Genomic DNA, 18,088 nt, shown 5'->3' with positions numbered 1-18,088 from the left:
TCTTATGACTTCTAGTGTAGTCATGCTTAAGAATTTAAATATTGAATGTAAATCATTTACTATAAATTATTTACATAGCTCCTTTATACTAAGATATATTGATTTTTTATAAATCATTTGTGTATATAATACCTGTAAATTGAATTTTAAGAATGTAAAGTGGGCATATCAAATGTTATAAAACAAGGAGTTGGAAAAACACCTAAATCCTGTCCAGCTTCAAGGATTTAAATCCATGAGGATACTAATGATTCCCAAGTTTAGATCTCTAGTTTAGACCTCTCAAATTTAAAATGTATAAAACTGAAATTTGAATGTCTACTCTTGTCCCCTCAGTATGCCACAGTGTTCTATATCTCAATAAACAGCAACACTGTCCACTTACTTACTGAAACTAAAAACCTTGGAGTTATCTTTGATTCCTAATTTTTTTACACTCCACCTGCAATGCGTCCACAGAACCTGTCAGATACACCTTCAAAATACATCCACTTTTCAAGACCTAGTCTCTATCACCCTATGCGTAACCAGCATTTCCTCTTGTCTAGACATCAGCAAGAGTTTCTCAACTTATCTCCTGATTTCCACTCTTGACTCACCCAACATATTCTCTACATAGCCGCCAGAATTACCATTTTAAAATATGAGTCATCCCCTAATCAAAATCCTCCAATGGTTCTCCATAACATTTATAATAAAATTGAAGTCTGCAAATGCCTATCATATCTGGTCCACAAGTATTTCTCAGACTTTATTCCCTATAACATTTCCACTTACTCAGTTCCAGCAACACTGCACTTCTTACTGGTCCTTGAACGTAAACATTTGATGGCTTCAGGACTTTTACACTTTCTCTTACCTTTCCCATATACCACTCCTCTCAGTGATTCAATGCTTTGTTCAGAGAGGATTTGCTGACCTTCTAAGTCTGGGTCCAGCCAAAACCAGGAAGGGCTCTATATGATTTAATTGAAAGGAATTTGATATAAGGAACTCAAGTGACGTAAGAATTGGGAAGCTATATTAAAGATAGGGGAGAAATCCAAAGAGTAGCAGGAAGATACTACCATCCATACAAGCTAGTGGGATATAGGGTGTAGGTGAAGTTACCAGAACCCATAAACCAGGCCCATATGGCAGAAGATAGAACCACCACTGAGGCGAGGTATCTCAAAATGATGATACACCTCCCCCTTCACCAAAAAAGTTTGACCTGTTTGGGGTTTTTTTGATCTGTTTTCTACAGTGCTCAGAAGTATCCCCTTTTCCTCCTTCTCCCTAAACTCAGTATTATTTTTGAAACAACAAAGCAAACAAACAAAACATACACACACACACACACACACACACACACACACAAAACCCTTGGGTTGGCAAACACTAGGTAGTATATATTAGAACAAAATGGCTAATCATTCAAATGTAGACTTCAAAATCATGCCTTTTATCTCAATCAGATTAAAATCCAAGTCCTCCTGTAACCCACAGAGTCTGATCCCCAACTCCCCTCTCTGATCTCATTTTCCACTACTATCCCCCTTCACTGACTGTATTCCAGCCCCACTGGGATCCTTGTAGTTCCCTGACTATCCAAAGTTACCGCCACCTCAGGGACTTTGCACTTACTGTTTCCTTTGCCTAAGCACACTTCTTTCTGAAATCCACCTGATTTATTCCCTCATCTACTTACATGTCTGTTCAGAAAGTCCATAACTAAATACCTTATCTAAATAGCACTACCACCCTTCATCATTCTTACTCCCTTACCTTCCTTTAGTTTTCTTCATAGCACTCATCACTATCTAACACACTATGTATTGATTTGCATTTTTGTTTCTTGGAGGTCTCTACTGGTTAGAACACAGCATTGGTCAGCGCCGTACCTCCAGAGACTAGTGCAATGTCTGGCATAGAGTAAGTGCTTAATAAACATTTGACTATTACCCCAAATTACACATAGTTTAAATGTTATCTTCCACAAATATGACCATTATAATTTGCTAGTCATAGAAACAACAACAACAAGAAGTGTATTTCAGGTCACTACAGGTCTCTTCTTTTGGCTGCTCCATTTGCTTCTTGGGTACTCTACAGCTCAGTGTAGCTGATTAGTCTTACATTAGACCCATGAGGTGGTATTAAACCTGTTCTTTAGACGTGCCCAGGCAGAACATATTTCAGGGAAGAAATAGTCACTGTAAAATATCTCTCAGTCAGTTTAGAGGAGTAAGCCTTTGATACTCAACTTCTTAAGCATCTCTTTGGTGTTTTCTATACTTACTACTCTTAATACTGAGTAATACTTAATAAGCAATTCTTTTAGAATAAAAACCCAATAACCCTTGATTTCAGCAATGATATCCCCAATTTTCCTTTCATAATTATAATTCCATTTTTTAAGGACAGCTAAAACGTCTTTTGAATTACAGTGCCAGATAGTGGCAGAACTATTTAGTGGTTCTCTGCATGAACGCCTGACATTTTTTTCCAAATCAACAAATATTTAAAGTCAACAACCAAGAAAGTCTATTAATTGAAAAGCATCTAACTGGAACTGAACTCTCTGAAGAGAATGATCTTGTTTCTCCCTCAATGGCACTGTATATTAAAAAACAGGATAAAATTAAAACTATTAAGTGTTCCTAATAGAGAAGGTTGAAATAAATGATGAGATAATGAGATAATCATTTATTTTAATGAGCCACTGACAATAGAAAATAACTTTATGAAGAAACTCAGTAACAATAGCTAGTAATAAGCCATGATGGGGCTCTGGGTCCCCATCGCTGCACAGCAGCCAGGCGATGCCAGGGATTTGGATGTCCGTGTCTTTGGGGGACCATTACTTCGCCTGCCACATGTTTTATCTTCTTCAGTGTACTTGAAAATTGCCAGTAATTGGAAGATTACTAAGAAGATGTCCATGTCGCTCAAACTTCACACAAGCGTGTAGGTGAAGCCAGTGACTAACATTTATAAGTGCATGTGTGGCTGAGAATGCTAGTGGTCTGCATTGGGAGGATTATAGATCTTGTGTATGTGTATGCTTCTTTGTGTGAGTTTGTCTATATATCTATGCTTTTACCATTTTACCTAGTGTTCTGTTTGTCTGGTTTTTTTTTCTTTTTTTTTAGTACAGTTTTTAGTGCTTGTTATCATTGGTGGATTTGTTCTTTGGTTTGGTTGGTCTCTTCTTTCTTACTTAACATTTTATTAACTTCTAAATTTTATTTTTAATAATTTTTAATTTTAATAACTTTTTATTTTATTATATTTTCTTTTCTTTTCCTTTCTTTCTTATTTTCTCCATTTTCTTCTGAGCCAGGTGGCTGACAGGGTCTTGGTGCCCTGGCCAGGTGTCAGGCCTGTGCCTCTGAGGTGGGACAGCTGAGTTCAGGACATTGGTCCACCAGAGACCTCCTGGCTCCATGTAATATCAAATGTCAAAAGATCTCCCAGAGATCTCCATCTCAACGCTAAGACCCAGCTCCACTCAATGACCAGCAAGCTACACTGCTGGACTCCCTAAGCCAAACAATTAGCAAGACAGGAACACAACCTCACCTATTAGCAGAGAGGCTGCCTAAAATCATAATAAGGTCACAGACATCCCTTAAGCAAAGTGAGAAGACAGAGACACACAGCAGATGAAGGAGCAAGGCAAAAACCCACCAGGCCAAACAAATGAAGAGGAAATAGGCAGTCTACCTGAGAAAGAATTTAGAGTAATGATAGTGAAGATGATCCAAAATCTTGGAAATAGAATAGAGAAAATACAAGAAACATTTAACAAGGACCTAGAAGAATTAAGAGCAAACAAGCAATAATGAACAACACAATAAATGAAATTAAAAATTCTCTAGAAGGAATCAATAGCAGAATAACTGAGGCAGAAGAATGGATAAGAGACCTGGAAGATAAAATAGTGGAAATAACTACCACAGAGCAGAATAAAGAAAAAAGAATGAAAAGAATTGACAATAGTCTAAAAGACATTTGGGAAAACATTAAATGCAACAACGTTCGAATTATAGGGGTCCCAGAAGAAGAGAAAAAGAAACAGACTCAGAAAATATTTGAAGAGATTATAGTTGAAAAGTTCCCTAATAGGAAATGGTCAATCAAGTCCAGGAAGGACAGAGAGTCCCATACAGGATAAATCCAAGGAGAAACACGCCATGACACACATTAATCAAACTATCAAAAATTAAATACAAAGAAAAAACATTAAAAGCAGCAAGGGAAAAACAACAAATAACATACAAGGGAATCCCCATGAGGCTAACAGCTGATCTTTCAGCAGAAACTCTGCAAGCCAGAAGGGAGTGGCATGACATATTTAAAGTGATGAAAGGGAAAAACAACCAAGATTCCTCTACCCAGCAAGAATCTCATTCAGATTTGACACAGAAATTAAAACCTTTACAGACAAGCAAAAGCTAAGAGAATTCAGCACCAACAAACCAGCTTTACAACAAATGCTAAAGGAACTTTTCTAGATGGGAAACACAAGAGAAGGAAAAGGCCTACAATAACAAACCCAAAACAATAAGAAAATGGTAATAGGAACATACATATCAATAACTGCCTTAAATGTAAATGGATTAAATGCTCCAACCAAAATGAATACACTGGCTGAATGGATACAAAAACAAGACCTGTATATATGCTGTCTACAAGAGACCGACTTCAGGCCTAGGGACACATAGAGACTGAATGTGAGGGGATGGAAAAAGATATTCCATGCATATGGAAATCAAAAGAAAGCTGGTGTAGCAATTCTCATATCAGACAAAATAGACTTTAAAATAAAGACTATTAGAAGAGACAAAGGAGGACACTACATAATGATCAAGGGCTCAAATCAAGAAGAAGATATAACAATTGTAAATATTTATGCACCCAACATAGGAGCACCTCAATACATAAGGCAAATGCTAACAGCCATAAAAGGGGAAATCGACAGTAACAAAAATCATAGTAGGGGACTTTAACACCCCACTTTCACCAATGGACAGATCATCCAAAATGAAAATAAATAAGGAAACACAAGCTTTAAATGATACATTAAACAAGATGGACTTAATTGATATTTATAGGACATTCCATCCAAAAACAACAAAATACACTTTCTTCTCAAGTGCTCACGGAACATTCTAGAGGATAGACCATATCTGGGGTCACAAATCAAGCCTTGGTAAATTTAAGAAAATTGAAATCATATCAAGTGTCTTTTCCAACCACTACGCTATGAGACTAGATATCAATTACAAGAAAAAATCTGTAAAAAATTCAAACACATGGAAGCTAAACAATACACTACTAAATAACTAAGAGATCACTGAAGAAATCAAAGAGGAAATCAAAAAATACCTAGAAACAAATTACAATGAAAACATGACAAACCAAACCTATGGGATGCAGCAAAAGCATTTCTAAGAGGGAAATTTATAGCAATACAATCCCACCTCAAGAAACAAGAAACATCTCAAATAAACAACCATACCTTACACCTAAAGCAATTAGAGAAAGAAGAACAAAAAAAACCCAAAATTAGCAGAAGGAAAGAAATCATAAAGATCAGATCAGAAATAAATGAAAAAGAAATGAAAGAAACAATAGCAAAGATCAATAAAACTAAAACCTGGTTCTTTGAGAAGATAAACAAAATTGATAAACCATTAGCCAGACTCATCAAGAAGAAAAGGGAGAAGACTCAAATCAATAGAATTAAAAATGAAAAAGGACAAGTAACAATTGTCACCGCAGAAATACAAAGGATCATGAGAGATTACTACAGGCAACACTATGCCAGTAAAATGGACAACTTGGAAGAAATGGACACATTCTTAAAAAAGCACAACCTTCCAAGACTGAACCAGGAAGAAATAGGAAATATAAACAGACCAATCACAGCACTGAAATTGAAACTGTGATTAAAAATCTTCCAACAAACTAAAGTGCAGGACCAGAAGTCCTCACAGGTGAATTCTATAAAACATTTAGAGAAGAGCTAACACCTATCCTTCTCAAACTCTTCCAAAATATAGCAGAGGGAGGAACACTCCCAAACTCATTCTATGAGGCCACCATCACCCGATACCAAAGCCAGACAAAGATGTCACAGAAAAAGAAAACTACAGGCCAATATCACTGATGAACATAGATGCAAAAATCCTCAACAAAATACCAGCAAACAGAACCCAACAGCACATTAAAAGGATCATACACCATGATCAAGTGGGGTTTATCCCAGGAATGCAAGGATTCCTCAATATACGCAAATCAATGAATGTAATACACCATATTAACAAATTGAAGGATAAAAATGATATGATCATCTGAATAGTTGTAAAAAAAGCTTTTGACAAAATTCAACACCGATTTATGATAAAAACCTGCCAGAAAGTAGGCACAGAGGTAACTTACTTCAACATAGTAAAGGCCATATATGACAATCCCACAGCCAACATTGTTCTCAAAGGTGAAAAACTGAAACCATTTCCTCTAAGATCAGGAATAAGACAAGGTTGTTCACTCTCACCACTATTATTCAACATAGTTTTGGAAGTTTTAGCTGCAGCAATCAGAGAAGAAAAAGAAATAAAAGGAATTCAAATTGGCAAAGAAGTAAAGCTGTCACTATTTGCAGATGACATGATACTACACATAGAGAATCCTGAAGATGCTACTAGAAAACTACTAGAGCTAATCAATGAATTTGGTAAAGTAGCAGGATACAAAATTAATGCACAGAAATTTCTTGCATTCCTATACACTAAGGACGAAAAATCTGAAAGAGAAATTAAGGAAACACTCCCACTTACCATTGCAACAAAAAGAATAAAATTCCTAGGAATAAACTTATCTAAGGAGACAAAAGACTTGTATGCAGAAAACTACAAGACACTGATGAAAGAAATTAAAGATGATACAAACAGATGGAGAGATATGCCATGTCCTTGGACTGGAAGAATCAATATTGTGAAAATGACTATAATACCCCTAGCAATCTACAGATTCAATGCAATCCCTATCAAGCTACCAATGGCATTTTTCACAGAACTAGAAAAAATTTCACAATTTGTTTGGAAAAACAAAAGACCCCGAATAGCCAAAGCCATCTCGAGAAAGAAAAATGGAGCTGGAGGAATCAGGCTGCCAGAGTTCAGACTATACTACAGAGCTACAGTAATCAAGCGAGTATAGTACTGGCACAAAAACAGAAATACAGATCAATGGAACAGGATAGAAAGCCCAGAAATAAACCCACGCACATATGGTCAACTAATCTATGACAAAGGAGGCAAGGATATACAATGGAGAAAAGACAGCCTCTTCAATAAGTGGTGCTGGGAAAACTGGAAAGCTACATGTAAAAGAATGAAATTAGAACACTCCCTAACACCATACACGAAAATAAGCTCAAAATGGATTAAAGACCTAAATGCAAGGTCAGACACTATAAAATTCTTACAGGTAAACATAGCAGAACACTCTATGACATATAACACTGCAAGATCCTTTTGACCCACCTCTTAGAGAAATGCAAATAAAAACAAAAATAAACAAATGGGACCTAATGAAACTTCAAAGCTTTTGCATAGCAAAGGAAACCATAAACCAGACGAAAATACAACCGTCAGAATTGGAGAAAATGTTTGCAAGTGAAGCCACTACCAAAGGATTAATCTCCAAAATTGACAAGCAGCTCATGCAGCTCAATATCAAGAAAACAAACAACCCAATCCAAAAGGGGGCAGAAGACCTAAATAGACATTTCTCCAAAGAAGATATACAGATTGCCAACAAACACATGAAAGGGTGCTCAACATCACTAATCATTAGAGAAACGCAAATCAAAACTACAATGAGATATCAGCTCACACCATTCAGAATGGCCATCATCAAAAAATCTACAAGCAATAAATGCTGGAGAGGCTGTGGAGAAAACAGAACCCTCTTGCACTGTTGGTGGGAATGTAGATTGATACAGCCACTATGTAGAACAGTATGGAGGTTCCTGAGAAAACTAAAAATAGAGCTACCATATGACCCAGCAGTCCCACTACTGGGCATATACCCTGAGAAAACCATAATTCAAAAAGAGTCATGTACCACAATGGTCATTGCAGCGCTATTTACAATAGTCCAGACATCTGTCCATTGACAGATGAATGGATAAAGAAGATGTGGCATATATATACAATGGAATATTACTCAGCCATAAAAAGACACAAAATTGAGTTATTTGTAGTGAGGTGGATTGGCCTAGTGTTTGTCATACAGAGTGAAGTAAGTCAGAAAGAGAAATACAATTACCATATGTTAACACATATATATGGAATGTAAAAAAAAATAAAAATGTTTATGAAGAACCTAGGGGCAGGACTGGAATAAAGACACAGACATAGAGAATGTACTTGAGGACATGGAGGGGGGAAGTGTAAGCTGGGACGAAGTGAGAAAGAGGCATCGACATATATACACTACCAAATATAAAACTGATAGCTAGTGGGAAGCAGCCACATAGCACAGGGAGATCAGCTGAGTGCTTTGTGACCACCAAGGGGTGGGATAGGGAGGGTGGGATGGAGATGACAGAGGGAGGAGATATGGAGATATATGTATATGTATGGCTGATTAACTTTGCTATAAAGCAGAAACTAACACACCATTGTAGAGCAATTATACTCCATTAAAGATGTTTAAAAAATAAAAATTAAAAAAAACCCTGATGAACCTTCTGTTTACCCTGATGAATTAAATTATGACTTCATTATGCTTGTTACCCTTCAGATATAGAATTCTATCAATTACCATTCTTTATTGAAGTTAATTCTTACTATATTGGGATTCTTACCAGAGAATAATTTCAGCTCATTCTTTATTTGCCAAACAATGCAAAACAATTTTTATTATATCAACTAGTTCTGGGCTTATGAGAATTACTATTTCTAGTATTCTTCTAACAATGGACTACAATGATCTCTTTCGAAAGCTATCAAATGAATAATATGAATTTAAGTCTGATTTTTCATGATTCCAAATAGGTCATCACTGCTCAAAGATCTTTGGATTAGTTTCTTTGTTTGCCCATTAAATCCTATGTTGCATATTTTCCCCATTTTCTTCTCATCTCCATTTCCAAGCTGACTGCTCTTTTTAGAGACAAAGGATTTTATACACACTATTATTATTTAACTGTATAATATAAGCTCTTTCACTGTCCTTTCTAAAATATCTCTTCCCTGTTACATAACATCTTGTCCTTTCCTAATTTTTACAACAATTAGTGCCCCCCTTTCCAATACTAACTTCTTAAGGTGCATTTGCAAATACATTTCTTCTAGTCCTCAGTTTCCATCCTCACTCCTTTATTGACTCCTTCTCCTCTGCCTTCCAGTACCAATAAGTCTTCCCTTGATCCTAATCTAATCAACTAGCAAGTTATCAATACCGTTTACATTACGATGCTCCAAATCCTTCAAAGATTCCCTAACATCCCTAAGTTGTTCTAACACCTTGTCAAGGCATTCAAGATCTTTACCATGCTGACTGTAAATGGTTTTTCCATACCATTCCCCAGAACAATATCTTTGCTTCTGCTAGACTGACTGACTCACACTTCTCAAATAAGGTTTAATCATTACCTTCCTTGCTTTTTGACAGTGCTGTGGATTTCACTTAAATGACCTTCTTCTTTCTTCACTTGTCTGATTTTCAATGTTCAGCTCAAATTTTATCTTCTCTGTGAAGATTCTCTTATTGCCCGAGATTACACTGAATCTGCCTTTTTCTGATTCTGTATAGTTTTCACAAACCAACTCCTAGTTTAGCATTCAGTTCAAAATTATTTTTTATTTACATTTGCATCCTTTCCTTTGAATAGCCAAAATAAACAACCAGCCAACAAGCTAACGTTTGCTGAGCACTCACTTGTCAGTCACTCTGTTGGGCAAAGGGAATATAAGAATGAATAATGTTTATTTACTCAGAACTCTTAATACAATGCACCTTTCAGATAATAAAAAAAAATTTTGTCAATAAAAGAGTAAAACATCACCAACAGACCTGCTATTATAAATGACCACTATTCAAAAGATGTTGTAGAGTTGCTATATATATAGATAATACCATGCAGACAATCATGTAAGAACTGGAAGATTTGTGTGATCTCAATCCCAGGTGTTGATTATTTTGAAAGTAAAACCAACCACTAATTTTAAAATGATGTTTTCTAAAAGACATTTCAGTGTTCCTACTACTTCCAGTACATCTGACAAGCAGGTAGAAATCTATGATTTACAATCACACGAACAACACACTATTAACAATTACTGATATCCAAGGTATTCCAATTCCAAAAATGCATCTTACAGAAGAAAAAAAAAAACACATGAATGTTAAAACTGTACAAGCAAAGAAGGAAAACAAAACAACAGCTTGAGAACACATACACATTTCTATACGTGCTGGTCATTCCACTACTTAGACATCAACATTATTGTATGACCCATTATTTTCAAAGCGTATATTTTAAAACTTTATGTTCTACATACCTGTCCAGTCTCCTACTATTTTAAGGTGGACCCCAAATGTTGCTTTGGTTTCAGTAGGACACTAAAAAAATAAATAAATACTGGAGTCAATTCTGAATAATAATTATGTAGTACCAGAGTATGATTCAATTACTACTTTTATTCTCAGAGCAAATCTCCAAAATCAATAAGCAATAGAAAGGAATGGACTAAAAAAAATCTATACAGATCCTCATTAGTGGGAGGAAAAAAGCAGTGCCAACCAGTCAATAAGACATTATACGTTTCTCGAAAAGCCCGTATTTATTATATAAAACAAAAAATACACATAGTCTAAAACGGCTAGTATATTACATCTAAGCATAAATCTTGCTTAAATATATTTTGAGTTAAAATATTTAAGAGGACACAGCTTTTAACCACGAAGGAAGAAATGGAGACTAATGATTTTGGTGTCTTTTTCTTTGCAGATATTCTGATACGATTCACATCCTAACAAATTCATGAAAAAATGAAAATGAAATGAAAAAAATAATTATCAATGTGACCTGAATTTTCTGTGTCCAGTGAAGAAACTCCTACTGAAAGAGTTTTATTTCATTCCCTCCCATAATTCTCAGAAGAAATCTGGAGTAAAGTGGCAAGGGTACCTGAGGAGGGGAGTAAGCTGTGGTACTGGAGGTGAGAAAAAGTACATGTGGTCCCATGTTTAGCAAATATAGGAAACAGCCACATAGTAAAAATGAGAGAATAGTTTTTAGTTCACAATAAGAAAATGCAGTATCTCCCTTTATTTTAAAGAATCCCAATCCCTTTCCACAATTCTAAAATTCAGAGATTTTCAAAAATGAGTTTTTTCATAACACATTTGGTGGCACTATCAGACCTGAATTGATGGGAAGGTAATGATGGGAGGTTAATACTTCTGTATAAAAGTTCATACAGAACTATTTTCCTACAGAAATACCCATTTGTTTAAGAATGCTGCCTCATATCCTACTAGACAGCTTAGGTAATATATTAATTATGCATACCTTTTACAACCCTCAAAATTCTGAATTCCGAAAATACATCTAGCATAAGCGTTATGGGTAAGGGATCACCTGCATGTGACTAGCCAGTGTTCATTGAATATCATGTACCAAGGGCAGGGCTAAGTGCCTCATTTCTAAAAGCTCACAATAACCCTGGTGACCTGTCTTTAAAAAGAGTGGATATATATATAACTGATTCACTTTGCTATACAGCAGAAACTAACGTAACATTTTAAATCAACTATACTCCAATAAAAATTTTAAAAAACGAAAAAAAAAATCAACTTGCCCAAGACAGAATTTGGGTCTGGGTTTGTCTGCCTACACAGTTCGTAACTATGGCAGGCCACTGTCTCCACTAAAGCAAAGATATGGAAAATGGCTAAGGATTGCATGAGAAGTCAAATGGAGTAGAGGGAAAAAAAGGATTTGTTGAAAATTAGTGGAATCAATGTACAACAATATGAATTAAGGGGAAATATGGGCTGAAGTTAAAGCACAGATGAAAGAATATGCCAGTGGCTCTGAGGGCCTTGTGATAGAGAATGGGTTACGTGAAGTAAGTTGAAGATCCTCAAGCTCACTATGTTGACTAATTAACGTAGGTCACATAGGGATGCTCTGGGGAAAAGAAATAAAGGAAGGTGAAGACACCATGGAGATATGTAAACAACTCATCAAAGAAGATAAGTAGCTTGGAGGTCAGTGAAAACACTAAATAACAAGTTAGGTATTAATCATTTCTTCATGACAAATCATAAACAAACTAAAAAGCACATGTTCAGGGTTGAGATTTATTGTAACATGGAATTTCCAAACCACTATTTCACAATCAGTGTTTCTAATAGGATTATTACTACTAACTGTAGTTTAAAATATTGAAATAAATGAAAAGAATATAAAAATCATATTACTTAAATATTATTTATACTATTAAAATATTACTTCATTTATAATTCTCAATCTAACATTTAATTATTTAATTTACATTCTAGTTTTTAATAACTCCAAGAGCAATGTTTTGTCATTAGTAAATCTCCAAATAAGATGATGTGATCTGTAAAAACCCACCACCACTTTTACTTCGTACTATCAATACTTAACGCTGGCCAGAGCCTCTATGCTGTAAAAGTTGTAGCTGCCAGAAAGCAAGAATCCCAACAGAGTTCCAAGCTACCAATCTGATTGTTCCCATGTCTCTTGATGTTTCCCTTATTGTGAACTAAATCTTAGGTTATGAAAAGAAGATCTAAGCCAAGAAGAGAGCAACAAAGTTAGTCTTTGTATGCCTGAGTGCGCATCTGGCTTGAGTTAATCTTATAATGTATTCTAAAGGAAAATGCACATTTTGCCAAATATTCATATCTCTGTTCCATTCTTTCAGTGCAGACATTGTAAAAGATAATTACATATGATGTTTAACATTCCCTCAGGCCTTGTAGGAGCCTATAAACCTCCTTCTTCTAAGTGTTGGCCAAATGTATCAGGATAGCTTTTAAGGTTGATCTGGTTGTGAACAGGTAGAACACAATATTGCTCCTCTCAAACTCTTGGGAATGATGCCTTTATAAATTACTGATACTTCCTCAGACTAGCTAGGAATGAAGAAGACAGATTTTAACAGAGTCTTTGCCCAGTCATATCACCCCAGATTTGAAGGGGGCCTGAATAGAATAGCACACAGAATGACTTCACCATGTATGGTTTGAAACAATGACTGAAAATCTTAGAATCACATTTTAGTACCTTTGCAAAAATAATGTTCAGATTCATTAATGTTGTCTAAAGCACAGTGAAGTGATTCCTTAATGTTGTTTCACTATCTTTTTAAAAGTGTTTAGAAAACTTCTCAAAGAGAAGAAATAATAAAGTATTCATATCTTTGGCTATCTTGTTTCTCTTAGAACATTAAAAATGAATATGCTAATGACAAATTTTCAGTTAAAATATGTTGTAGGACATGTAGTAAAGTTCACATTATTAAAATTAAAACAGATATTAGGGGACTTCACTGATGGCACAGTGGTTAAGAATCCACCTGCAAATGCAGGGGACACAGGTTCGTGCCCTGGTCCGGGAAGATCCCACATGCCGCGGAGCAACTAAGCCTGTGCACCACAACTACTGAGCCTGTGCTCTAGAACCTGAGAGCCACAACTACTGAGCCCACATGCCACAACTACTGAAGCCCATGCGCCTAGAGCTCGTGCTCCGCAACAAGAGAAGTCACCGCAACGAGAAGCCCACGCACCACAATGAAGACTAGCCTCCACTCTCCGCAACTAGAGAAAGCTCACGTGCAGCAATGAAGACTCAACGCAGCCATAAATAAATAAATAAATAATAAAATTTTAAAAAACAGATATTAGTGTTTTTCCTCTATACACAAATACATTGATGAGACTATAGGATACATTGTTAAGAATATTAATTTCTGGGAAGTAAAATCGAAGACAGAGAAAATAACTCATTTCATACACATCTATTTTTAAAATTTATTATTAAGCTTTCTAATGTTTATAAATTTACATACTTTAAAAGTTTAATTTAAAATATAAACATTAAAACATTCCTGAGTCTTACTTTAGTCTCACTTAAGTTTCCTAGATGAAGAGAATGGAGTTTGGCTGATATTGACCTTAATATAAGTAGCAGAATACTCATCACCTAGTTTAAGGAGAAGAAAATAGAATGACAGAATTTGCAAGAGACCTGGAGGAATGTGTACTTTGATATCCTGGAGAAAAACAACCTTTCCTTTCAAATTTTTTGTTCAAAAAGGTTTTGGGTTTTTAATGTGCTCAAATGACTAATGATTTTATAACAGTCCCACAAAAATATAAACAGATATTACATAATCATCTTACATTTGAGAACAAAATGTAAAAATGATGTCACTGCACAAGAATTTATTCAACACGGGAAATGAATTTAAAAGCCACAATGTGTTTATTTTAAATCAAGAGGTTTGCAACAATAAATAAAAATAATTCTAAAATGGATGTTACTATGTTAAATATTAAATTTTCAATGTAACAAATTTCTTAAACCAGAGAAAATGATCACAGAATATGATGTTCTTTAATCATTATTGTCAGGTCTTTATTTTTAACCCTCTTTTCCAAAGTTCTAGTTTCACATTTTCTATGCCTGCTAGATAATTTCTACTTGAAATTTGCTCTAAATGTAATATATCTAAAATCGCTGTTCTCCTCTTTCCCAAATTATCTTCTCCTTTTAATTCCCCTAGGTCTGGACATGGAACCTACATCCCACCAGAACAGAGGTTCAAATCTCAGAGTAATACCAGGTATTTCTCTTCATGCCAGCATTCAATCAATTTTCAAGTCCTTTCAAATAATATTACCGAAGAAAACGTCTGATCACAGCAATCTATTGATTAACCTTTCGTATCCTCTTATGGGAAAACATGCACATTCTTTCTTTCCTATGGTCTCTGACCAACCACATTTGTTCCAAATTCTTTCCAATTTTATATCCCATTTTTCCTCTTTGATTCACTCTAATCCAGCTAAGCCAACATGGATCAACTAATATATTTTCTTGTCTCTTCGTTTTCTCACTTACTAGTATACTCATTTAGAATGACTTCATTCCCATTTCTCATATTGGACACTGGTAATTCTTTAAGGCCCATCTCAAATGCTACCACTTTCATGAAGAAATCTTGATTTCCCATGCTACAAAAATCCCTCTCTTCTCTGAAATTCCAAATTACTTGACTTTAATGCCCTTTATTACAGTTTACCTCTTTAATTTTGTGTAATTTTTCCAGTATTAATATACTATAAGTGTCTTGAGATCAAGAACTATTTCTAAATCATTATCATATATTCTATAGCATCTTACCCTTATTGGGTATGCATTCAAATATCATTTAATAAAATATTGGAGAATTAACCTGAGAATGAATAAGGACTTCAACAATGGGCAATTCTTCTACAATTTATTCAAACATTCAACAAACATGTATTGAGTATTAAAAAGTTTCACAGACTATACTAGGAGCTCATGTAACTTCACAAATGAGGATCGTTCTAAAAGTAAGAGAGGAGATAATGAGCCAGAAGCACAAAATCCATCCCAATTAGTGCAACATCGTGACTCTAAACGTTTTGACAAATATAACATGTCAATGTTTACTGGTTTACTTGAAGGAAAAAGTTAGTGTTTACTTGTATAGTTTCGTGAAAAAAAATGCTAAATATTAAACAGAAAGATCCTGGAAAAGTATGTAAGTGAGATTTTTGCTAACTTCAATGGAATTTATCTCAGCTCCCTCAAAAGAAAAAAAACAAAACACTGAAATAACAATTTATGAATATAAAAATACACATGACAATATCAAAGGTAACACAGGGAATGATAACAACAATAGAGAGGTGTCAACACATTTTGAAAGACGAAATGCGGGTGACATGGTGGTTTGGGAACTGCCTGGAAAAAATTCCAAAGCTGAAATCGTACAACCCTCAGAAAGGGGATCACCTTGAGAAGCAAGCCCATCTTTCTCACACCTCATTGGGAATACTTAGGTCTCAGAGACCTCACAGACAATAGAAGAAAGCTGAGGTTGGACTTATAATTTTAAAAAAGAGAAGAAATGTGTTCACGTCTGTATATGGGATAACTTGACCCCCAAATTACCTCACCCTAAGCACAAGCCAGGCAGCTACGCTCCCACAAATCCAAACACAAGTAGGACAAGTAGAGGTGGGACAAAAATGGCTCAAGATACAGGAATAACCTGTACAGTGGAAAGTAGGGCTGAGATGTCATTCATTTGCTCAGGAAATATTTGATAAAAGTAGACTAAGTGCCATATCACATTTACATATCCCAAACTGAGCTCTACAAATTCTCATCAGAATGAGAGCTTTTGTAGATGAGAATTTGATAGGGAGGGCCCTCCCTATCTCAGATAATGTGGCTCCAGTTGCTCAGACCAAGAAACAAAACAAAAAAATAAATAAAAAAAGTAAAATAAAAACCTTAACTCTTGTATTTCCTTCCCATTCCATACCCAGTCTATCAAGAAATCCTGCTAACTCTTTCCAAGATATTAAGAACCTGATACCTCTCACCAGCTTCACTGTCACCATCCTGGTCCAAGCAGCATCATACCTCAGGTGGATGACCGCAACGGCCTCCTAACTAGTCTCTCTGCTCTGCCCTTCATCTAACCCTAACATAGCATCCAGAGTGCTCCTGTTAAAAACTAAGCCAGGTGATGTCCTTCCTCTACCCAGAGCCATCCAATGGCTCCTTCCTCACTCAAAGTAAAAACCAAAGCCCTTGCATTGTCATATAAACCCTACATAATCTGACTCCTCATGACTTCTCTGACATTATTTCCTACCATCCTTCCTTTTCCTTAGTCTATTCCAGACACTCTGACCTCTGATCTCCCTTCTCCACTCACACCCCTCCCCACACATGCACACTCATGCAGATATAAGTCAACAGATATCAAGTATAGCTCAAGGTGAAAACTGCCTGTTTTCTTAACAGAAAAATGACATAATCTGATTTTCATTTCAAAATAATCACCTTGGCAGCTTGTTAAGATTAAATGGTAGCTGAACAGGGAGATCAGCTAGGTGCTTTGGGACCACCTAGAGGGGTGGGATAGGGAGGGTGGGAGGGAGGGAGACGCAAGAGGGAAGACATATGGGAACATATGTATATGTATAACTGATTCACTTTGTTATAAAGCAGAAACTAACACACCATTGTAAAGCAGTTATACTCCAATAAAAATGTAAAAAAAAAAAAAAAATGGTAGCTGAGTAAGGGCAGACAGATGCAGAGGAGTCAGGAGGCTATCCAATGGTAGTAGATTGGACCAGGGTGGCAACGGTGGAAATGGTGGACATATTTTGAAGGTAGAGCCAAGAAAATTTGTGGATGGATTTTTGCCTATATTTTAAAAAACTGATAAAAGTCAAGAATGATGTTCAGGTTTTCAGCCCGAGCAACATGGACAACTGAGTTGGCATTAAACTGAAGTGGGAGAAGATGGTGGGTGGAATAGGTTGGAAGGCCAAAGGTTAGTTCAATTTTAGACATGTTAATTTAAGATGTCTATTAGACATCCAAGTGGAAGTTCCTGGTAGACGATTGGATACAGGATCCTGAATTTCAGAGATGGGGCCTGGAAATATAAATTTGGGAGATGATAGAATACGGATACATCAATAGGAAAGATCACCAGAGAAATGAATTTAGCTGGAGAGGAAAAGTAGTTCAAGGAATGGACACTGGAGTGTTCTGATATTTAGAGGTCATGGGATGACAAGGAATAGCAAAAAAAGAAAGACCAAGTAAAAGTACCCAGAACCCTAGGAGACAAAGCAGGTGAGTGGATGTCCTGGAAGCAAAATGAAAGCAGGGTGTCGTTAAAGCAAGTGGTCAGCTGTGCCAAATGGAGATGAGAGGTCAGTCCAACTGAGGACTGCGAAATGACCCTTGGACCTAGCAATAACGTGGTCA

At 35.9% G+C, this 18,088-nt stretch overlaps 1 protein-coding gene across 2 annotated transcripts in view; it reads right to left on the bottom strand.

Moving 5' to 3' along the window:
* The window catches only part of NOX4 (NADPH oxidase 4), a 146,026-nt gene that overhangs the window by 57,206 nt on the left and 70,732 nt on the right, over positions 1-18,088 (bottom strand). For both annotated transcript variants that reach the window (XM_065883297.1, XM_065883298.1), the window contains exon 12: positions 10,563-10,623. In XM_065883297.1, coding sequence (XP_065739369.1) covers positions 10,563-10,623 — 61 coding nt within the window. The remainder of the gene's footprint in view (positions 1-10,562; positions 10,624-18,088) is intronic.

The sequence above is a fragment of the Phocoena phocoena genome, chromosome 8, assembly GCF_963924675.1.
Source record: "Phocoena phocoena chromosome 8, mPhoPho1.1, whole genome shotgun sequence".
NCBI lineage: Eukaryota > Metazoa > Chordata > Mammalia > Artiodactyla > Phocoenidae > Phocoena > Phocoena phocoena.
This window is presented reverse-complemented; position numbering and strand designations above follow the sequence as displayed.